The sequence below is a fragment of the Mustela nivalis genome (assembly GCF_964662115.1).
Source record: "Mustela nivalis genome assembly, chromosome: 10".
Lineage (NCBI taxonomy): Eukaryota > Metazoa > Chordata > Mammalia > Carnivora > Mustelidae > Mustela > Mustela nivalis.
This window is the reverse complement of record NC_139029.1, coordinates 7662583-7685371: the sequence shown is the minus strand read 5'-3', so window position 1 is coordinate 7685371 and position 22789 is coordinate 7662583. Positions and strand designations below refer to the sequence as shown.

The window sequence follows — 22789 nt, the reverse complement described above, 5'->3', positions numbered from 1 at the left end:
AGGGCCAGGTGAGGATAGAGACTCTGACTGGTTTACGGCCGAGCTCAGAGCAAACGCTCCAAGATGTGGCAGAGGAAACACTAGGCTTAGGGTCCCCTCCAAATGCCCTAAGCGTGTTCCCCGCCTGCACGCACAGATCATCTCTGGGAGAGGCAGACAGAAACACGAAGGCAGCTAATTAACCATCAGCTCTTTATTTACAGCTCAAGAGAACACATGCAACACGCCGTCACAGGACTACAAGGGCATAGCACCCCCCTCCCCCTGCTGCCCCACACTTTATAGAAAAAGTTCCCAAGAGTCAGAAAACCCAATGACTGCGGTGAGGCCAGTCCAGGGGCTCCACCTGATTTCCCCTGAAAACAGACCACTTCCAGCCCAGGGGGCAGGGTCCTAGAGCCTGGAAGTCGGTCCCTGCTGGTTATTAACCAGGCAAACTCGATCTCACACCTGAAGGTAAAGTCCCTGACCATCCAACTTTTCTGTTTGCTCTTAGGAATCCTAGACCTGGGTCTCTCAAACTTGATTGTGCCCAAGAACGGCCTGGGGACTCAGTAAAATGCAGGTGGCTGCACCCCACATTCTGGTTCAGCAGATCCAGGGTCGGGGCCTGGCACTCCTGCTGAACTCCCCAGTGACGCCCTCTCTGCTGCTGGTCCAGGAGCACACTCTGTGGGAGGAGGGACTAGGAAGCCTTGTGCACCCAGAAGAAACTGGATCAGACTACCTGTCCTGACTTAGAATTCAGAAAACACGCTCCCTGCAATGAAATTCCTTGGTTTTGCAAATCAATTCCTGCTGCCCCCTCCCTGACACACACACACACACACACACACACACACAGGCACACATGCACTCCTGTCCCCCGTGAGAGGAAAGGTCCCCCCAGAGGTGATGGTGCCAGACCCACAAAGTCCTCCATGGTTTGCTTTCCTGGCTCCTTCACTGTCCCTCCCAGCCCCCACTTTCCCCGCTGTTCTGTTGTCTTATAAACATGTTCCTTGCAGTTCTGACTCTCCTGCTGCAAGACAGACCCCATCCCAGGGAACCGGGCGCCCACCCTCTCAGGAGTAGATTTGATTGGGTGGGGTGAATATGGCTTCGAGCAAGGATCCATCTCAGCGGTGGAAGGGGGTCGTGGCTTTGGGATTTGACTTGTGGTTCCGTCACCCCTCAAGGGGCAAGCAAAGCTGTCACTTTCCCATGAGGCTCGGCTCTCATGTCCTGTGCCCCTCAGCCCGTTCCCAGCAGGCTTGGGAGCGGCTCTTGACATGGCCGGACCAATCCCAAAAAGGAGTCCCGTGGGAACCAAGCAAAACTCTGGGGAATGGTGTGCGACTCCGCAGAAGGAATGCAGGAGGACACAGGCCGCCCGCCCAGCAGCTACTGGTTTCCACTTGGTCTCCTGCTCAGCTCTCCCTCCAGTAGTATTTTTTTGAAACTCATGAATCCCACCCCAGACCAAGGCCACTTACCCCTCCTCCTGCTCTGCCTCTGCGCCCTGGATCTGAACCTGCTGCCTCAGGCTGAGCCCAGAACAGTTTTCCAAACTTCTCTGACCCCAGAACTCTACTCTCTCTTTTCTAAAGGAGCATCTCCTGGCCCCAGGATTCCCAGGGATGGAGCCTAAACCGTGACTTTGATGGATCATTGTCACAGAACAGACCACCTACTAAAATTATCCTAGAAAACAAATCAGCCAACACTGGGAGCTTATTCTGTGCCTGGCACTGTTCTAAACATGCTATGAGGATTTTATCTTTACTTCTCACAACATCCCTATGACAGGAGAGTCATTATTCCCATTTTACAGATGAAGAAATTAAAAAAAAGTAACTTGCCTAAGGCCGCCATGGTGGTGAGAGGTGGAACAGGCAGTTTGCCACCAGTGGCATTCCCATGGTCGGAGCACGAGGGCAGAGTTCATGCCCAGCTGTACATTGGAGTCGTCTGGGGGGGCCTTGAACACACACAATGCCCAGACACAACCCAGAACAATGAAACCATCACCTCTACCTGGGCCATCATCAGTACCTTTGAAAGTTCCCTAAATTATTCTAACGTGCAGCCAGGTTTGAACCCAGTGGGCTAGAGCAGGAATCTGCCAACTATGGCCCATGGGTCAAATCCAAACCGCCACCCGTTTTGGGGTAATCTGCAAGTTAAGAGAGGTTTTTACGTTTAGAAATGGGTTTTCAAACACCGAGATGTGAACGTGATACGAAATTCACAGCTGAGCCTCCATCAGTAGTTTTATGAGAGCACAGTCGAAATCATTTACCTGCCCTTTACGGTAAAAGTTTGCTGAATCCTGGATTGGGGGGTATTGACTTCCCTACTAGCCAAGGAAATCTAAGACAGAATTAAGGCAGAACTTCCGGGCAGAGAGGTTTGTTAAACACTGGGGGGAGGGGAGCTTTGGGATCCCCAGCTCTGGGGTTAGGAGCCTTTGTGACCACCCACCTTTGCGACCTCAAAATGAAGGTGGCTGGGACAAAGAGCTAGGCCCTGAAGGTCCAAACGTGGAACTCCCCTGCTAGACAGGGATCATTTCATGGGGCCTTTCAGCTTTGTCTTGACCTTCTGTGCTTTCCACGGCTGTGGCCCTAGGGCCATCTGAGCTGCTACCCCCCAGACTTAAGCAATGCTTTGTTTCCTGCCTACAGCCTACTCCACTTAGGGTTCTAGCACAATCTTCAATCAGCCACCCCCAGTGAAAAACACGGCATGGGTGTTTTCTGGTGCAGTCTTAGACAAAACTGCTGGGGGGTTTGATTTCCAAACAGCCGGCTTTGATCTCTTCCATTCCTTGCCCCACCTTCACCCCTAAGATTCCTTTGCGCATAGAACTTGACTAAGGAGACGTGAGCAAGGATATTTCGTTTCTCTTTGATCCGTCTGCTTTGCTTGGTGCCAGACCCCTGACCCTGACTGAGTTTCCCAATGGAGTAAACAGCCCTGGCATCGCGGGTGTGGTCCCCCCGGCAGGCGTCCAGGCCAGCGAGGAATTTGGATGGGTTAGGCTTTTGTTGTTTGCAACCTGGTTTGCCCTGGACCAGAGGGCTGACCAGGAGTGAGGTGCCAGGAGGGGTGGGTGGCTGGGTTTAAGTGGCTCCTGAAGTGGCCCTTAGAGCCCGATCTGCTGGGGCAGATGTTCTGGATGGGCATCGTGGGTGGGTCTAGCTTGTGGGGGCCAGTTAGTTTCAGACAACACCTGAACCTCAGAGGTGCGCCAGTGCGTCAGGAGGCTCTGCTGCAGAAGTGTGGGATGGGGTGGGGGGTGGTCTAGAGACGGTCTGTGGGAGGCCTGGAAGCCACTAAGGCAGTATGCAAAGTGGGCGCACATGCACAATGCGTGTATTTTTTGAGCCCACATCAGCATTCGATTCTCGAAGGGCATGAACTACAGAAACTAAGGAAGCGATTGGGGTAATGTCAAAGTGCGTGTCCTGGGACTGAGTGAGCAGAGCCACCGGAGTAGAAGGAACAGCACTGTCGCTTCTTCCAAACACATCGCGTCTCATATTACCAGCTCCCAGAGGGCAGCGGCCAATCTTCCCAAATCATGCCTTCCCAGCAAGCAGGGGCTTAATGCATGCTTTGTTTGTAAAGATGATACAACTTTGTCCAGGGAGGGAAGGGAGCAGCCCGTAACTGCAGATCTCACCACCGTGAAGGGAACTCCCAGGGAACGTTTCTCTCTCACTGAAGGCCATGGAGAACCTGGAATAAGTCTGTGGTTGTGGAGAGGCAAGGAACCCGACAGGTGCAGCATTTACTCCCTAGGACCTGGGTGCTCTCAGGGGGCTTCCCTAGTGGCAGCATGCCCCCAAGAGCTTGTTAGAAATACAGAAGCGACCCCACCAGATTCTGCATTCTAGCCAGATCCCAAGGATTCTTACACAGGTTTAGGTTTGAGGGGCATCCATCTGGGACCCTGGACAAGTCCTAACCAACTCTGCCTCGGTTTCCTCACTGGTAAAAGGTTAGTAATGCATCCTTTGAAAGGTCACTGTGGTAACTAAATGAGATAACGCATGGCACGCATTTAGCACAGCGCCTGGTACATACAGGTGCTCCGCACGCATCTCCTGGGATTCTCTGTCTCTCTGCTGCAGTTTGCCTTCCAAGGCGCTCAGAAGTCTCTTCGTTCTTGGACTTGAAGCGGTTGCACTGCGGAGGTTGGGCAGTAGAGGGCGCTCTGGACATTGCCATCCGCGGAGCATCGGGCCACCGGGAGGCGCAGGCCGTGCGGGTCCTCCGGGGGCGGGGAGGTGGGCGCAGGTGTGCGGCAGTTCGGCGCCAGGGGCTCCCCTCCCGGGGTGAGGGTCCGGAGCTCGAGCCTGCAGCCTCGGTCATCCGGTGCCCCACCTGATCTCCCACTGCTACTTCTAAACAAATCGCCCGGCTTCTCCGAACCTCCGCGCGGCCGGTGGGGAGGCGCCTCCCCGCAGAGCCGCTAGACGTTGATGAAGGATCCCTGGTCGCCGTTGGCCGTCTCGGGCTCCACGCAGCGCCCCTTTCTCCGCGTGACCCTGCGGTTCCTGTGGAATTTGGCGTAGCAGCGCAACCCTGAGCGGAGAGAGGCCAGGGGGTCAGGAGTGCCCACCGCCAGGGCCCTCCTCCCCTGTCCAGGGCCCCCGACTACTCTGTGTGATGCTGTAATGGTGGATACCTGTTACCATGCATTTATCAGAACCCGCGGAATGCACAGGGCAGAGAGTGAATGCGAATGCGGATTATGGACTTCGTCAACGTTGGTTCCTCCATTGTAAAAACCGAACCAAATAGTGCAAGTAATAGCAGAGGAACCGTGCATGGGAAGAGGGTTTATGAGAGCAGTGTTTTCTATGCCACATTTCTGTAAACCCGACACTGCTTTAAAAAAAAAAAAAAAAAAAAAAAAGTCTCCTAAAAAAAACTTGTAAAGGAATGCAGATTCTGAAGGAAATCCAAACTTCCTACTCTGGCTTACAAGACCCCCTGGGACCTGGACCTGCCTCCTGTCTGCCCTCTTCACTTCCCACTCGCCTCTTCATGAGCTCCAGCCACACTCAGTCTTCTTGCTTTTCCTCAATCCCCAGCCATGTTCTGCCTCAGGGCCTTTGCACTTGCTTTGCTCTCAGCCAAACTCTCTTCCCCAAGCTCTTTGCATCGTTGGCTCCTTTGTGGCCTTCAGGACTCAAAGACCCTCCCTCCCTGACCACTCAAACGAAAGTCAGCGTGGCCCTTGTGGCCTACCAGCGGGTGGGTTTCAGAGCTGAAGCTCTCTCTGTCACGACCACAGGCATCCCCTGAGATACATGGGTGGATGTATTTTTCATTTGAGGCCTCAGAAGGCCACCTCCTCTTGGTGGTGGGGGCAAGAGATGTGAGTGTGGCCTGAGCAATCCCTACAGTTCGGGTTAGGAGTTGGTCCCAGGGTCCCAGGAAGACGGGGCATGGCTGCTTGAAGATTCACTTATGTTGCTACCAAGAGAATAAAGGAAATGCTGTGAAGTTTGTGCTTAGGGGCCTAGAATTTACAACTGGGTTGCTGGGCATCCAGTCCTGAGGTCACACAAGTGACACTTGAAAAGGGGCAGGGGATTCATGAGCAGGAGTGCGTGGTTCCTGCAGAAGCCCTTCCCTTCCAGAACCCTCTACAACCCAGGCTAGCCTTGACTGCCAGACTTCAGCCCTGGGCCCTCAGGAGTCCTCAGGACTCTTGCTCCTCCTGAGGGTTCCTGGCATCACCTAGATCCCTCCAATGTGGCATCTTGGTGACCAACGTCCTCCTGGACCAGCTTTAAGGAGCTGCCTGAGTTGTCATCATTCTTCTTCCTCTTCTTCTTCTTCCTTTTTTTTTTTTTTTTTTTAATGGAGCCTGAGTCTCCAGGGAGGAGGCAACAGTCTCCTCCAGGATCGGGGACAGCCAGAGGGATCAGAGGAAATGAGCAGATGTGGCTTTGGGCGCAGATATATGTTTTGGGTGCCTGAAAGCTGCCCCCTCCCACCCAAGGTCCAGGGGAGGAGAGAGGAAGGGTTTCTGGACTCAGCAGGGCCGCACCCGCCTCCTCTGGGCACCGGGGTTGGACCTGGAGGCCAAGGACTGTGATTGGGCCTCAGCACGGTTCTGGCCCCTGTGGACTAGCGTGCCCTCTGGCCCACTCCACACCCCAGTCTCCCACTCTGTAAACTGGGGCCCCAACCGTGCGCACAGGTAACAGAAGGTCGTTTCCCAGCATCTCCCGCCCCTCTCAACCCTGCCCACTTCCATCCACTCCTGCCCCCCGGAGTCCTGCAGCTGGACCACGTCACTCTCCAGTTTAAAACCTGCCTGTGACTTCCAGTTATAAATCAAACGAAGCTGACAGGGCCCTGTGTGATCCTCCCTGCCAGCTTCTCCCCACCGGCCCTGAGGCCACCTTCTTTGCTGGCCACTGTGTGCCAGGCCCACTGAAACACGCCAGCCCTATTCCTGCCCGAGCTCTGGGCCTCTGCCCTGCTTCTCGCCCAGGGCTCTCCCTCCTTCTCCGCAGCCCTATCCTCAGCTGGCTGGCTCTGCTGCCCTTCCTGTCCAGTCTTTCTAAAACAACCCTGATTTCTCATCAGACTGCCCTGATTTTCGGTACAGCCCTTATTTCTTTCTAAAGACATATCACCTCCGGGGCGCCTGGGTGGCTCAGTGGGTTAAAGCCTCTGCCTTTGGCTCAGGTCATGATCTCAGGGTCCTGGGATCGAGCCTCAGGTCTGGCTCTCTGCTCAGCAGGAAGCCTGCTTCACTTCCTCTCTCTCTGCCTGCCTCTCTGCCTACTTGTGATCTCTGTCAAATAAATTAATAAAAATAATTTTTAAAAAAGACATCTCATCTCCTGATTTGCTTACTATCTGCACATCTCACTCGAATGGAATCCAGGGTGGGGGGCGGTTTGCCTGTGCCCTTTGCCACTGAATCTCCAGTCTCCAGAACAGTACCAGACACGTCGTGATCACTCAGTAAATATTTCTTGACTGACTAGGCTCAAATGACTTTACTGCTTTCACAGCAGATCATTTTTGAGGCTCTTAGGAGCAAAAACAGGGCTCGTATCTTAGGATGGCTAATAGAAGGACCAAGACCAAATTCTCCAACTCAGGATGTGTGAGAAACCAATTAGCTACTGAGTGATATTGAGTAATTACTGTTCTTGGGTGTTGGCTTGTTTTCCTTGAGAGACTGTGTGTGCGAGCAGGGGGGAGGGGCATGGAAGGGGGAGGAGAAAGAGAATCCCAAGCCGACTCCACACTCAGCACGAAGTCCAACACAGAGTTCAATCCCCCGACCCTGAGAGCACGACCTGAGCTGAAATCAAGAGTCGGACGCTGAGCCGACTGAGCCACCCAGGCGACCGGTATTTTATTTTTCAGAGAGTACTTATCTTTTAGAGATATATACTGAAATATTCACAGATGAATGATTGGCAAACTCCCCAGAGTTGCTTCAAAATCATACTGGAATGGGGAACGGAGTAGGGGAGAGGCGGCCCAGACTGGCAGTGAGCTGGTATGTATTGAAACTGAATGATGTGAAATGAGGGCTTCTTATTTCAAACATGAATATCTGAAGTTTTTCGGAATATAAAATTAAAAGTATTCCCCAACTTTTCTAGCTGTGTGAGTATGGGCAAGTCGCTTAACCTCTCTGTGCCTCAGTGCGTCCAGGTATGAAATGGGGGTGATAAGAACTCCTTTCTCAGGATGGTGGTGAAGATTATTGGAGATAAGAGGAGTGAAGTGCCGGGCACAGAGCCTGGCACGCTGGGCCACACCTGGGCAGGAGGACATGCCCGCTGCAGGTGGGAGGTCAGAAGAGTTAAGGATGGAGACAGCCAAGTGCATCCCCCCTGCAACCCCCCACCTCCCAGCCATGAGCGGGCTGGGATAGCCCAGCCCCTCATTCTCACACTTGGAATGCCTCCCCTGGGGTAGAAGTCTGGGGTACCAGCCCTCTCAGATTTGATCTTATTTAAAGAGATGTGCTCCTCTTCTCCCTTCCCCCACCCCCAGATCCCAGGAGAGTGTGCCAGCTTGTATTTCAAGAGGTGAGAAAAGCAAATCTGAGAAACGATGCCAGGAATCGAGACTAAATGAGTTCACAGATTGGAAGGCACCGAGCAAAGCTGTTCTCGCTCGCGTCTGCGGCTCCCGAGGGATCCTGCCACCCTCTCCTCTGCCGTCGGCCCCTGGGCCCACCCTCCACTGGGACGTCTTGGCCTCCTTTCCATGCAGATCCAGCATGGAGGAGCAGGGGCTTACTGGCTCTGGAGCACAGGGGACCCCCTCCCCGGAGAGGGTGGGCTTACCTTCCATGCACATGCAGTCATCAAAGCATTTGTTGTTAAGGCCACGGTTGTGGGGCGTGCAGAGATGCTCTCGCAGCTCACAGCAGGTGCCTGTCCACACAGCAAGCACACGGTCAGGCTCAGCCGGCTGCCCGGACCCTCCCACCGACGTGCGCACAGTCCCGCCGGACAGGAGATCCATCATCTCTGTGCCGGGGCCGTGGCCTGGCAGGGTGGGCCATCTGGTGCCCAAGGCTCCCTACTGCGACCACTGATGGATATCATGGCCAGGGCCTCCCCGCCCCGGGGGCCGGTGGCAGAGACCCCAGCTGCCCCAGATGGGCAATTGATAGATCATGGCAGAGCGAAGGCAGCGTGGGCTGCCCTCCCAGGGAGAGGGGGCAGAGCAGCGTGTGTGTGTGTGTGTGTGTGTGTGTGTGTGTGTGTGTGAGTGTGTGTGTAAGTAATCAGCTTGGAGCTGGGAGGGGCCTCGGGGATCATTGCTGCCAGCATCTTCTTTGACAGATGGGGAAACTGAAAGCCCAGGGGAGCAGCAGGAGGGCCCAAAGGATGCCCCAGGGAGGCTTGAGGACGGGGTTTTCCCCCCACTCAGACCCGGCCAGCTCCTAGGGTGACTGCCCAGTTGGCCCAAACTCAAGCCTTTTCTTTCCGCTCAGGGTGAAAATGATGGCTTGGAGAGGAAGCAGCCTGTCCGGGAGCTGGTGGTCTGCCTTAAACAGTATGAAATTGCTTCTTTGGTTGCTGTTCTGTGGAATATCCCGGCCGCTGAATTAACCACCCTGGTACTGTGGAAGTGGGCCGCTTGGGTCTCCCGCACCAACCCCCTCTGCCGCAGCCCTGTGCTGTCCAGAGGTGAGGACAGCAGTGAGCTGGCGGCCTCCAGCTGTTAGCACCTTTAGGGCTGGGCCTATGGCACCCTGGTTCCCCAGCAGCCCAACCCCCCTAGCAAGGGGACCAAGGCCTGGGCAGTCCTGCCCAATGTGAACTCCATCAGCAGGCCACCCTGCTCCGGAGCTCCCCGCTCGGGCTGGCTGAGATGGCACCCCAGGTTTCTGGGTCCATTCCTGCTTCCTCCCCACTTTTGCCATTCACAGGCTTTCCCTCTTCCCCCAGAATAAACCTTCTGCCCTTGGACTCCCACCTCGGTCTCCACTTCCCAGGGGTCCAAACTGACCCAACAAGGGCCAGCAGTTTAAGACATTAGTCCCAACGTCAGGCCCCTTGTTTATAGACTGTATGATGGGCACAGCTGCTCTACAGGGAGGATGTGATGATAGCACCCCCCGCCCAGCCCCCTACGAGGCCCCGCAGTGTCATAAGGGGACAAGGACAGAAGTAAGCCCAAACAGGTGTTAAGAGGAAGAAGTCGAGGGAGGGCTGATCCTGACTTGAGACAGCATGGGGCTAGGGTGGAGAATCACACAGACCCAGGTTTGAGTTACCTCCTTGCTGTGTGACCTCAGCCAAGACACTTAGGCTCTCTGAGGCTTGGTTTCCTTGCCTGAACCCCGGGGATGAGAGGCGCCCTTTCTCTGGGTTGCTGTGAAGATTTACTACAGTATAACAGCAAGTCTCAGTAGAGGGGTAGCCGTGATTGCTATCACTTGTCCTCCCCCAAAGGCCCTCACCCCTGTGCAGGCTCTTCCCCCCACCCCCCTGCACCAGCCTCCTGCCCTGATCCTGGGTGCTGCTTGGGTACCTGGCAGGCAATCTTGGTGATGGTCGCATGGTTCCCCTTCAGCGGGTGATGTCTCATTACCGTCGCTGGAGAATTTACCCCGGTGTTTCTCTGGGGACAAGAAGATGTGTCATCAGAAGCTGACGTCCAGCAGAGCAGAGGGACTGAGCGTGGGGGCTCATACGGCCACTCGCGCTGTGTGCTGTGGATGAGACTCTCTACCTCTCTCTCTGCCTTAGTCTTCTCCTCTCTAAAATGGGATCAACAGCAGGATAGACCCAACAGATCGTTTTTCAGGGTAAAATGAGTTGGTAGAGGAAAACATTTGGCCCTCGATCAGCGCTTGAGAATGGCATTGGCGTCCTGGGTGTCAGTCCCGGGTTAGACTCCATGCCTTTCTACTCTGGACATCTGTAGGTCAGGCTGGGCTCACTGGTCTCCCCACCGCCCCCCACCACAACAGAAGGGAGCCCAGGCATGGGGGTGGCAGGGGAGGTGGACATACCTTTCTTCTTAGCCGAGGGCCAGACTTCAGGTTTTAAGTCTTCATAATCGGTCCAGTCGAACAAGGCCATGTCCAGCGTGGGCATCACCTCCCCATCAGGCCTGGGCTGAGCCTACAGAAGGGGCATGAAGAGGAATGAGGTTGGAGTTCCCAACCGGTGGGGAGAGGAAATGTGGGACCCGGATCCAGAGGGCAAAGGAGGGACTCCTCAGGGGGTGGGGGAGTGGGATGAAGCCAAGCCGCTCACTTCCCTGCTGTCCCTTCTCTCCCCTGCAAAATTACTAGCTTTCTGTGGCACCGTGAGACCACAGTTCAGCTGGACTCACAGCCCTGGCCAGAGGTCTCGGGGCTGGATCAGCACATGGTAGGACATGGGCAATAAAGGCATCTTCTAGGGCAGGGTTCTCAACTGAGTGGCTTCTGGGGGGGCCTTGGACAGCATGAGACACTGTGTATTCCTTGGAGATGGTCCCCAGCTTTTATCAGACACAGGCGGGGCCTGGGTGTGGGGTGCCTGGCTGGCTCGGTCAGTGGAGCATGTGACTCTTGATCTCGGGGTTGTAAGTTCGAGCCCCACATTGGGTGTAGGGATGACTTAGAAAAAAAAATCTCAAGGGGGGTATAAGACCCCAAAGGGAGTAAGAATGACCTGCTGCTTAAAAAGTCTGTCTTCTTCTATACATACATACACTTTAGTGATCTGCAATAATTTTATTTGGAAAAAATTCAAAGCTGCAAAAGGGGTCCAAGAAGGATGCGCCTCTTGTTGATTTTTCATTTATTCATTTGAGAGAGAAAGAGCGCGTGCACAGGAGCAGGAGGCAGGGGCGGAGGGAGCAGTAGAAACAAGATCCCTGCTGAGCAGGGAGCCCAATGTAGGGCTCGATCCCTGGACCCTGGGATCAGGACCTGAGCAGAAAGCAGATGCTTTACTGACTGAGCCACCTAGGCGTCCCGGGGACGTGGCTTTTTTTTTTTTTTTTAAAGATTTTATTTTATTTTATTTATTTGACAGAGAGAGATCACAAATAGGTAGAGAGGCAGGCAGAAAGAGGGGGTAAGCAGGTTCCCCGCCAAGCAGAGAGCCTGATGCGGGGCTTGATCTCAGGACCCTGAGATCATGACCTGAGCCGAAGGCAGAGGCTTAACCCACTGAGGCCCCCAGGAGCCCCCCAGGGGCATGGTTCTAAAAATTCTTCTTCTCTGGACTGTTGGGTCTGTATGAAATTTTTCCCAAGGTCCTGGCTCTTTTCCCTGGAGAGCCACTGTGCAGAGAGGGTCCTTGCCTCCCTGCTGCCCCTGGAGTGAGCCCTTAGGACCCCATTCTCCTGGACAGTGTCTGCTGGGGTGCACCCGACCTGGACGGGCATCAAGAGACCTGGTTTGGTGGCCTCAACCAAGTCCCTCCCACTCCCTGGCCTCAGTCTCCCTGCATATACTCCGAGGCTGTTCTGGGGCCCCTTACCTGGGACCACAGAGATGTGACAGGCAGGATCAGGGACTCTTCTGTGGCGGGTGCTGCCTCAAAGGTGGTTAAGTAGAGGTTGGTGGGGGCCAGGCCGGTGGAGGACTCCTCCATCGTAGCATCCAGCGCCTGGTCTTTGGGGGGCTCTGCCTTCTTCATCAGGGAGCTAGGACCTCGGACCACGGCTCGGCCTGAGACACGGAGGGGGACACACAGGGGCTTTATCTGCTCACCGTCCTGGGTCAGCCCACAGCAAAACTCACGTTTCCAACGCCAAGCAAGGAGGTGGCAGGGACCATGGGACAAGCCATTGGCTCAGCCAATATTCCTACTGCTCCCCTTCCTAGGGGGGTCGAAATGGGGGACTCGGGGTGGCAGGAAAGAGGAGGGAGGGAACGTCTTCAATGAACTTGTGGTGTTGCTGAGGGGACAGCCCAAGGATTCTCTCTAGAGCAATGTTCTCGCAAGTTCAAGTCCAGGTTGGTGGGTGCAGCCAGAGGTGCAACAAATGGAAACCAGTGGGACTAACCACAGGAGGCTTCCTGGCAGAGGTGAAGTCTGAGGAGGGGCGTAACGCGATGAGGCTAAGAGGCATTGCCGTAGGGGAGAAGACTGAGAAGGTAAGAGCTGCAGCTTCTCATGTATAAATGAGTCTTCCTATGTGGTGATAATCATCCCCCTGTTTATTAAGTACCTGCTGTGTACTGGGTCCTTGTCACATGCTGGGTCCTGCCCTACAAGCATTATTTCATCTAACCATCGTAGGAACTCTTAGGACATGGGTGCTCCTTCAGTTTCATCTACAGGGGAGGAAACTAAAGCACAGAGAGGTTAGGCAACTTGCCCCGGGACACACAGCTAGCTGACAACAGAGCCTGGATTCAAACCCAGGTCCATCTGAGTGCAAAGCCAGTGCTTTTTAACAACTAATGCTGCCTTCCAAGACCCATGGTCGTTGGGGTAGGTTAAGTGTGAGGGGGACAGAGTGTGCAGGGTTGGGGTGATCAGAACAAAGAGACTTTGAGAGAAGCTGGAGGACCTGGGCTCATCCTTGCCTCTCTTACTCAGGCAAGATCTGACTTTAAGATTGGTTGGGTCTGTTGGAGCTACCTCACCCTCCAGAAACTAACCACAGAGAGTAGAAAGGGGACTTAGGGACCCCTGAATCCACTCCATTCATTTTACAGAAGAGGAAACTGGGCCTCAGGCAACCGGAGCTCCACAGCAAGTTAGCAGGGCTGGGCCTGGCTTCTAGATCTCCACTGTCCCCTCCTCCATGCACCCAACACGCCGACTCCCTTCAGAGGGCCCCCTTGGCTTGACGGAGCTGGGGCCTGGGGCTGTGCCGGGATGAGTTCCTGCCTCAGGGATACCAGCGTTCCCTCCCCAACCTGACACTGACCTCCAGGGATGGGAGGCTGAGTCTAAGCTGGGGTCTCTCAACTGGGTTCTGTCCACCTTGGGGGGAGGCCTCAGGAGGCCTGGCAGGGAAGCAAGCCTCTGCTGATGCAAGAGACGGGGGCCTGAGTCTCCATCACTCTCCTCTTACAGAATGCCTGTCCCATGTTTGTGAAACTTGGTCTGCCCCTGGAGGCTGTCTGGTCACCTGAAGCCCAGGTTGCCTGGTGGTCTTGGGGCAGGGGGAGACAGGAGGAGCCACATGGACAGAGCGGCTGGGGTGTGTTTGTTCAAGGACTGAGTGGGCAAAGGGAGGGGGCAGCTGGGGCCAGGGACAGCGGGGCCCTCACAGGGATTTGGGGTTGTGGGGAGACCTAAAAGAAGGTGAGCAGGGCTGCTGGGGAGCACCTCAAGAGACACGCAGGGCAGAGGCCAGAGGGATAAGGACACCACGTCTCTCCCTGGGTCATCTGCATCCGGGTCAGGGGCCGGCGATTCCCATGTCAAGAGCAAGTTGAGAATTAGCTACGTTCATTGTCCCTGATGCCCGCTAGACACCATTCTAAGCACCTAAATCATCTATGAATCGGCCCCGGGGGTGGATGGGGCCATTATCCTCATTTTGCAGAGGGAAAAACTGAGGCACAGAAAGGCGACTTGCACAGGGCACCCAGCCAAGAAGTGGTAGAGTCACAACCTGAACTTGGGCAGACCTAGCATCAGGGTCTAAACGCTTGGCCCCCGCTCCGGGCTTCCGAGTTGGTTAAAGGATGTGCTTGGAGGGCACCAAAGGAGGGCATCTCCATTCAGGGCCCATCGTGGGCTGGATTCAGGTCAGACCCAAGGTAGAACTTCCTGATGTAGGAGGATTGTTCATTGTGAAGATGGAGCTTCGACAGCTGCGTTTCCCTCTCCCCCACGCTCTACCTCCAGGCTTCTCCCAGCTCCTTCCTCTTCCCAGGTCATTCTGACTTTTGAGAGACCCCTCCCCACTTCTAGGGGCTCGCTGCCTGCCCTCTTTGGGGGCTCTGAATATCTTGCCAGGGTTCTCACACTTCCCTCATGGCCTCCCGCTCCTGCTCGAGAGCCCCCTTGGTCATTCGGGTATGACCTTCCCCCATCCCCCTACCCCTCCCTTCTGGGGCAGAACCCCACCCCCTCGCAGACCTCCAGCTACCTCTGTGCAGTTTCAACCTCTCCTTGCGTCTCTTGTGCTCCCTGCTGCGTTTCTTGACCCTCTCTGACCCGGGAGACTGGTCCTCCTTCTCAGGGTAGGGCAGCACCAAGCCTAGGAACAGCTCCTTGTCCTGCACCAGGCCTGCAGGACTCTGCCCAGGCAGCAGCTCCTCTGCCCCTGGCAGCCTGGAGGCCTGCCTGGTGGTGGAGACCACAGTTCCGTCCTGGGCCTGGCCAGGCATGCCCGGGCCCTGCTCCTTCTTGCCCAGGCCCCGCCGGCGGTGGTGGCTGGCTGGAGGCATCCACAGTGCTGGCTCTTGGAGGTCGACATGATTCTCAGGAAGGTTCCGAGTAGAGGTTCCAGGTCCCAGGGAGCCTGCCAGGCTCAGCTCCAGGAGCACCAGAAGGGCGAGGAACAGCATAGGGACAATGTGGGTGCTGGGCCCAGCCATGAGCACTGGTCTGGAAGAAAAGTAGCACCGTGAGTGGGCAGCCAGGAGCCCGCCTCTTCTGCTGCTTCCCCACTTCCAAGTCCCCTTGCCCACATTATTAGAGCCCAGTGTCTATCGACAGGGATGGAGGGCGACTTTGCCCCCAGGGGACATTTGGCAATGCCTGGAGACATTTTTTGTTGTCCCAGCGAGGCGGTGCTGCTGATTCCAGGGCCTGGGCCCAGGGATGCTGCTGGGCGCCCCCGAGTGCACAGGATGGCCCCAGCCAGGCGACCTGCTAGACTGGAGAGACCACACTGCTAAGGCTGGAAAGCCCTGTTTTTTTTTTTAAAGATTTTATTTATTTATCAGAGAGAGAGGGGGGGGAGAGAGCAAGCACAGGCAGACAGAATGGCAGGCAGAGGCAGAGGCAGAGGGAGAAGCAGGCTCCCTGCCGAGCAAGGAGCCCGATGTGGGACTCGATCCCAGGACGCTGGGATCATGACCTGAGCCGAAGGCAGCTGCTCAACCCACTGAGCCACCCAGGCGTCCTGCCCTGGTTTAAATAGTATAAGCAACACCCAGGTTCCAGATGAGTCTAGAATCCCTTTCTCTGCACACACCTCTGCCCTCTGCCAAGTATCCCAGAACGAGCTGGGTTCTTCCAAGCTCAGAAACAGGACCATCATCCCGGAGGTTCACTCAAAGCGTAAATTCAAACAAACAGAACAGCCCCCTGAGCATGGGCCCCAGGCAGGAATCAGCTTTATCAGTGCTTCATGAGAATTTATGTCACTTTGTCCTTCCGACAAGCGTCCAAGGTGGCTCCTGGTGTTTCCTGCAGCAGAAGTGAACTGGCACTGCTGTGTCTGTGTTCTGGACCTGCCTCGCAGCTGCCCCGAGACAGCCCAGTCCTGTCCTCACTTCTTTTTTTCCCTCTAAGGGCCTGGCAGGTTCTGACCCAGCCCTGTCCCTGCTGGGGCTGTGGAACTCTGGAAGCCTGGCTCTGCCTCCTGCAGGTGGGGTCGGGGGTGAGCTGACCCTGACCTAACCTCAGGGCCACCCCCCCATTCTCTATCAGAAGTGGGGTATCCGCCTATGGGAGGAGGGAGCGACCCCTCGATGTCCCTCAGAGACCTCAGAGATAAGGCTCATGAGCCCCGTGGCTGGGGGTGGGAGGGAAGGCTACTGAAGTCCGGAGACCACCCCCTGCGGCCCTCCCCCACGACCCCCACCCTGCACCAATTTCACGGCGTCTGGACAAGCTCAGCGCCAGGTTAGCCCGCTGATTGCATATTTATGGCCTCCCCGGGCCTCCTACGTGTCCCATTAAGCTGGCGAAGGGGCTTACACAAACATTTCCTTGTGATATGTGGCCAGGGGATCCCGCAGGGCGGAGGAAAGGTTGTGGGCCCGTGATAACTCCTAGCATCTCTCCCTCCAGCCCTCTCCCTCACCTCACCGCCCCCCTGCACCCCTACCAGGTTCACCTTTAGCCAACGCCCAGTGAGGCCCTGGGAATGGGCGGGGAGGGGGGGTGGGACAGGGAGGCTGGGGTCCCCGCCAGGCTGACCCACTCTGAGGAGGAGGAGGGCCGGAGGGCGGGGTGGGGAACAGCTCCGTCCACCTCTCCTGGTCCCCACCATCCTCTCTCCCACTCCCCCTTCCTCCCAGCCTGGAGGGTGCTGGTCCCCTGCGAGGCCCAGGCCTTGTCCCCACCACTGCCCTCAGCTCTGCTCTTTCTAGGACCATGGGCTGAGAGAGAGAGTCATATCCCCTCACACCTTGGGAGCTGCCTGCGCGTTCTGGGAGAGCTGGGTGACACCGTGGGGCGGGGCAGCGTGACCGCGCCCGTCTCATCACACAGCCTTCTGCTCCGAAGACCGGACACCAGGCAGTCCCGGCCCCACTGTCTTGGCCGCCTCACGGGCCACGCGCTGGTTCTGCCCCCTCAGCCTCACCTCCAGCCTTTCCCTAATGAGGGCCCTGGAGGCCCAGCTCAGGCGGCCAGGCCTGCTGCTCCGAGCTCCCGAGGCAGCTGGGAGAGAGGAGGGGCCCATTCTAAAGGCCTGTCAGTCAAGTATTGTTCTGCTCCCCGGAACCCCTCAAACAGGGTTTCCAGGCCTGAGGCAGATGTGGGCCGCTCTCCAGACTGGTGCCTCTCCAGACTGGTGTTGGCCAGACTTCGCTCTCCCTGTGGCTGAGAAAGGCTTGGAGGCTGTGTGGGATGCGGTCCCCCCCGCCCGCCCCAGCCCTTCTGTCTCGCAGGGACAATAGCCCTGGAGAAGCCCACAGAGAGGCCTCATGGGAGGGAAGCTTTGGAATCCCCCTCCCGCGGTGGGAGTCAGCGAGGCAGGTCACTCTAGAAGCGCAGGAAGGGGCCAGGGAGGCTGGCTCAGGAGGAGGGGTGAGCAGGACTACGGGCCTATATGGGCAGCGTGCTTGGCAGGAAGCCGAGGTCTGAGCCGTCTGAGCGCTGAGGACACCCCCTCCTCTGCAGGAACCCAGAGAGAGGAAGCCCATCCCACAGCCTCAGGCATCACAAGCCCACCCGTTGCTATCACTCATGCGCTCTCTCTCTTTCTCTCTCTCAGGTCTCTCACTGACACCCTGTTGCCAAGACTCTTGCAATGGTTGTGGGCCTGTTTAACGTACCCCAACGATTTTCAGGACCATATTTGTTCCCTGCCTCCCTTTGCACCCCACAAATCATGCACAAGCCTGCCTGGGGCCAGCAAGAGGGGGATTTCGGGGTGCGGTGTGGACGGACCCGCAGGGAACCGTCTCTCTCTCCAGAGCTTCTCAGCACCGTCCTGTCCCAGACCAGCCCATAGCGCTGACAGAGTCCTCTGACCCTGAGCCTCGCCTGCTTAAAACTGTCCTTGCCTCCCTTTTGCCTTCCCATTCAACCATGGTCTCCTGACCTTGGCACTTGAGACCTTGAATAACGTGGCCCCGACCTGATTTCCAGCCTTGACTTTTTCCTCCCCTTCACAGCCAATAGAGACTATTTCCTGAGCCCCGAACACACCCCCTTCTTTCCTTTCTCGCTTGGGCTGTTCCCTCTGCCTGAAACAACCTCTCCTCTCCACCCCCATCTCTCTCTGTCCGAATCCTGCCCATCCTCTGGGGTCCACCCCAAATGTCCTCTCCCCCAGGAAGTCTCACCAGTCCCCCAGTTATAAGTGCTCCCTGCCCGAGCTCCCACACAGATTTGCCCAGCTCTTGAAAACCGCCCGTGTGTGCGGTGTGTGTGCGTGTCTGCGCACCAGTGCATGCGTGTGTGTCTGTGTGTGGGGGTTTGAGAAAGATGGCTGGAGTGAGGGCTGGGATCCTGGCACCGCTTTGCCCCGGGACTACATGGAGCCCTCTCTCCAAGCCCGCAGGGTTTGTACGAGGATCTTGGCCCGGCCCGGCAGCCAAGATGCCCGCCAGGCAAAGCGCCAGCTCAGCACACGTGGGATGCTACAGAAGTCGTGCCAGGGATCCACAGCGATGAAGGGCTCCAATCCATTTCTGTCACTCTGGAAGCCGGCTGGAGGCAGCGTCACAAAGCGCCAGGCATCCAGGCAGAAAGGGGCAGCAGGTGCCCGCCTCCCCCGGCCCCGTCAGCCCTGGACGCTTCTGCCTGTGGCTTGCTCGCTCACAAAGTCTGCTCCTTGGGGCCTGGGTTTCACCGCCTCCCCCGCAGCCTGGATGAGAGTTGTCAAGGGGCATCAAGACCGTCCACAGCCCAGAGATGGCCCTCGGTCCTCTCATAACTGAGATCTAAGTGACTCATTAAAAGCAAAACAAAACAAAAGCAAACGTAATCTTCGGAGTCTCCGCTTCCTGGGGAAACTCGGCTCTACATGCTGATCTCACCCACTTCTTACAGAGTCTTCTCAGCTGCCCTACACAGTGCACCATTTTCCACGTTTTTTACAACGAGGAAGTGGAGACTCTGGGGCGGGGTTGCTCAGTCACACATCCAAGATGATGCTACTCGGGATGCACTCCGGACAGTCCTTCACGCCACTGCCCGTGCAATAAGCTTCATCAGGGGTCCCCTGCCTCCCCGTCATAGTTGGTAATTGCTGCGAGTGCAGTCAGGGCCCAAGAAGGGGACCGGGCACCGTCGGCTGGGGACGGAGGGGAAAGAGCTGACATGTCCTGAAGCTGTCCCTGCACGCTGGGGATAGTTGACTTGTGAACTGTCCCCACCCAAAGGCTGCACATGCAAATGAAGGCAATTAATTGAGCCTGGAGTTGGCTTTGATTCCTGAGCCCCTCCCCCACCAACACCCTGGCATGTGGGGGCCGAGAGACTAGGGGGACTCCTGCCCCACATGCCTGGCCAACAACTGTGGAGCTGGGCTGCCGCTGGGTATCCCGGGACAGCTGTAGGACTCACATTCCTACCTTGTTGATCAGCTCACTCTGTGTGTTAGGGGATGGTGGGTTGGGGGCGGGGAGCAGGGGAGAGCTGGATGGGGATGGGAGGAGGGCTGGCTGCTGGGGATCTGGGCCAGGAATATCAGTGGTGCTCTGACGGAGCTGAGGAGTGTGGAGCTCAGTCCAGGCCGTGAGCCAGACACCGACCCGCTGGGAGGACTTGGCCCCAGAACCTCTCTCCCTGACTTTGCATCTCCTCCTCACGTGGGAAAACAACACGTCGGAGCCCCCACGTTTGGTAGAGATGTTTCAGGGGTCCTTTAGATGTTCCATTTTTAACGTCTCATTTAAAAAATATATTTTAAATTATTCTGAAAGCCAACTATTCTGGAGCAAAAACAGCAGATGCTCTCAGATGCCTTCTCTGCTCAGATGTGAACGCGAGCACAACTCGGGCTCCTGGGTCATTGAAGACTGTCCCCAGGACGCAAGGGGAACAGTTGCAAAGAAGAACTGTGACCATTTGCACCTACTTATGTATGCCCTCTGGGATTTTTCTGGACCCATAAAGCCGGTTAGAGGCCCAGCCTCCTGGGGACAAGTGCAACCCACACCCACTGCATGCCTTCATATCGCTAGGGGTTGAGTTCTTTTTTTTCTCACTGATTTGCTTTAAGGCAGGATTGTAAATCGGGGGACATAAGGTTGTCACCTGGCATGTCTACGTAGCGGGCTGACTGCTTAGGAGAGCTTGAAGTTGTGTCTGCCTGAGACAGAGAAAATTGATTCTGGGAAGAGATTCTCGGTGGGGGTGGTGGGGGGACTCTGTTCATAGGACACTCCCTTTCTCAGTTTGATGGGTTGGGATTATGAATAAGATTCCATGGGAAATGATTTGCACTGCTCAAAAAAGTTGGGGTGAGGGGAGTGGAAGAAAAAGACCACTGGTCACAAGTTGGGTGTCCTAAGGGTCTTGTCTGCCTGGGAAGCCTGGGAATTTACAATCCACCTGAAGTGACAAGCCTTCTCCATCTGTCTGCCTATCTAACTGACAGCCCCTGTGGGGTGCAGTGACAGGTGATATCCTCCAGGATCTGGAGTAGGGACCCAAGGTCTAGGACCACCTCCCGAGCAGCATGAACTCAGAGGACATATTGGCGCATGCTAAAAATTAAAGCACAATCATATGGTAACAACCCCATGCCAGGGCTGGCCCTCCCTCTCTCTTGTTCTTGGAGGAGCTCTGTCCATCTTTCTGTCCATATCTCTAACGGTGGTTGACCCTCGGGCACCAGTGGGACCCAACCCCCAGAGCTGCTGGGATCCACCCTGGGACCAACATAGCGGTCTCTTTGGGATGATTCTGCTCTTCTGAGCAGCAGCCTCTGAGTGCCTCCCTCCCTGCCCCCCACTGCCCTGTGTCTCTGCTCCTGCTTTTCACCAAAACGTTCTCTGCCTTACGGGTCTGTCAGAAGAACAAATCTGATTACTGCCTCTAAGGCTTAAAACTCTTTGGGGGACAATTTTGCAACCTATCCAACGGACAAGAGATGAACTCCTCAATGTATAAAAAGGTCTTTGGGCACCTGTGTGGCTCAGTGGGTTAAGCGTCTGCCTTCATCTCGGGTCATGATCCCACAGTCCTGGGATCGAGTCCCGCATCGGGCTCCGTGCTTGGCCGAGAGCCTGCTTCTCCCTCTCTCCCTAACCTTCCCCCTGCTTGTGCTCTCTCTGTTTCTGCCAAATAAATCAATAAAAGCTTAAAAAATAAAGAGCTCTCACCTACTCCCAGCCCCTTGACACCCCCAGCCTGGGAGCCCTGGCAGTGACTACAGGCCTGGAAGCCTGGCTCAGTAGTGTTTAGGACAGATTTTGTTTGATGCAGGAATCATCTCTGGTTCTATGTTCCCATATGTCCATGAAGATTTTAGGAATGTCCTAACTTGGAACCCATCTGCCTGACTCCTCCCTCTGGTGCCTCCTCCTCACCAGGTTGGAGGCTTCCTGGAAGGGCTGGAAGTGGAGAATGGAGGAGCCATGCCCAGGCCCTCCTTCTGCTCTTCTGCTCTTAGAACAATGGGGCTGCCCAAGCTGGAGCCCTGGCTGGGGGGTCTTAGAGCTCATGGGAGCAGATTCCTGTCTTCTTTACAGGGAGCTGACTCCCCTAGGGCGGGAAAATGGGTAATTTTGCTTGTTCAATCAAAACCATTATAGCCTAGATTGTGGGGTGGGCAGGTGGCTTTTAAATTCCTGGGCTGGGCTCTTCCCAAGGCATTTTGGGACAAGATTTCACCCCTCTGGCTTACTCCCACCATCAGACCTCCTCATGAGCCATGATGCCCCTGTCTGTGCAATGGCATTATCAGCCTGTCACGACATAGGATTATTTAGGAAATCAGTATTTCTATGTGCTGTGTGTATAGGGGGGAAGGAGATTCCTCTATGCATGGAGCCCCAGTAGTGTGTAGGGGGTAGAAGGCAGCAAAGAGGAGTTCACTAGTGGGGTGCTGCCCTAGGGGGTGCTCACTGATGTTCTGGGGCCTTGACAGTCTTGAGCTAGTCCCTACCCCTCTCCCTGGGGGATAGGAAGGGGCGTCAGAAGAGCCAGAGCCCTACCTACTCTTGCAGAGGACTTTAAGCCAATCTGGCCTCATGCAGAGGATGCGGCATCTTGACCCGTGAAGCCCCAGGGGCTGAGCATCAGGTGCTTTCTCTGCAATGAAGGCTGTGGGAGAGGGACAGTAGGAGGTCACCACTTGCTGAGCCCGCCTGGGTGTGGGACCTGGATGTGACAACAGCCTGGTCCAGTCTGAAGGAGGAGACCTGGTCTCTGCTCCTATAATTGCCGGTCAGAGTGGGGACACTAGGTCGGGCCCTAGGGAGCTCCCAGTGTGATGGGGGAGATCCAGGTCTTGCCTTGGAAGACTAGGAGGCAGGACTCCTAGGCTGATAAGAGACACCGCTCCTGCCCACAGGGAGCCCTCAGCCCTGGACCCAAGGAAACCTGCCGTCTAAAGGGGCAGATCCAGTGATGCCCTTAGGGGTTTCCCAACCCAATAGGAGAGTTCCAGATCCGCCCTTGGAAGTTCCCAGAACATGGGGAAAACATATCCTTTGCTGGAGGGAGTTTTTAGTTTATGGGCAGACACAGTCGCCTGTGCTCCAGGTGTCCCCACTCTGACCAGGTGGAGAGGCCGCAGGTCTAATGAAAGAACAAGGCCTTAGGGGCCCCTAGGCAGTTCAGTTGGTTAAGCAACTGCCTTCAGTGCAGGTCATGATCCTGGAATTCTGGGATCGAGTCCCCCAGCAGGATCCCTGCCCTGCGTGGAGTCTGCTTCTCCCTCTGACTCTACCCCTTCTCATGTGCACCCTCTCTCTCTCATTCTCTTTCTCAAATAAAAAAACAAAAAAACAAAAAAACAAAAACAGATCAAGACC

General features: G+C 55.9%; 1 protein-coding gene across 2 annotated transcripts in view; it reads right to left on the bottom strand.

Annotated features, from left to right (window-relative positions):
* Positions 1 to 2669: 2669 nt before the first annotated feature.
* Positions 2670 to 22789, bottom strand: part of DRAXIN (dorsal inhibitory axon guidance protein) — a 24626-nt gene continuing 4506 nt past the window's right edge. Inside the window, exons 1-7 of one of the 2 annotated variants that reach the window (XM_082685405.1) lie at positions 16760 to 16942; positions 14548 to 15008; positions 11973 to 12163; positions 10508 to 10619; positions 10024 to 10113; positions 8325 to 8414; positions 2670 to 4572 (exon numbers count right to left, since the gene is read on the bottom strand). In XM_082685405.1, the coding sequence (XP_082541531.1) occupies positions 4460 to 4572; positions 8325 to 8414; positions 10024 to 10113; positions 10508 to 10619; positions 11973 to 12163; positions 14548 to 14998 (1047 nt within the window). In that variant the 5' untranslated portion in view covers positions 14999 to 15008; positions 16760 to 16942 and the 3' untranslated portion in view covers positions 2670 to 4459. Of the gene's footprint in view, positions 4573 to 8324; positions 8415 to 10023; positions 10114 to 10507; positions 10620 to 11972; positions 12164 to 14547; positions 15009 to 16759; positions 16943 to 22789 lie in introns of those variants that run through there. The other variant, XM_082685404.1, reaches the window with a different exon arrangement.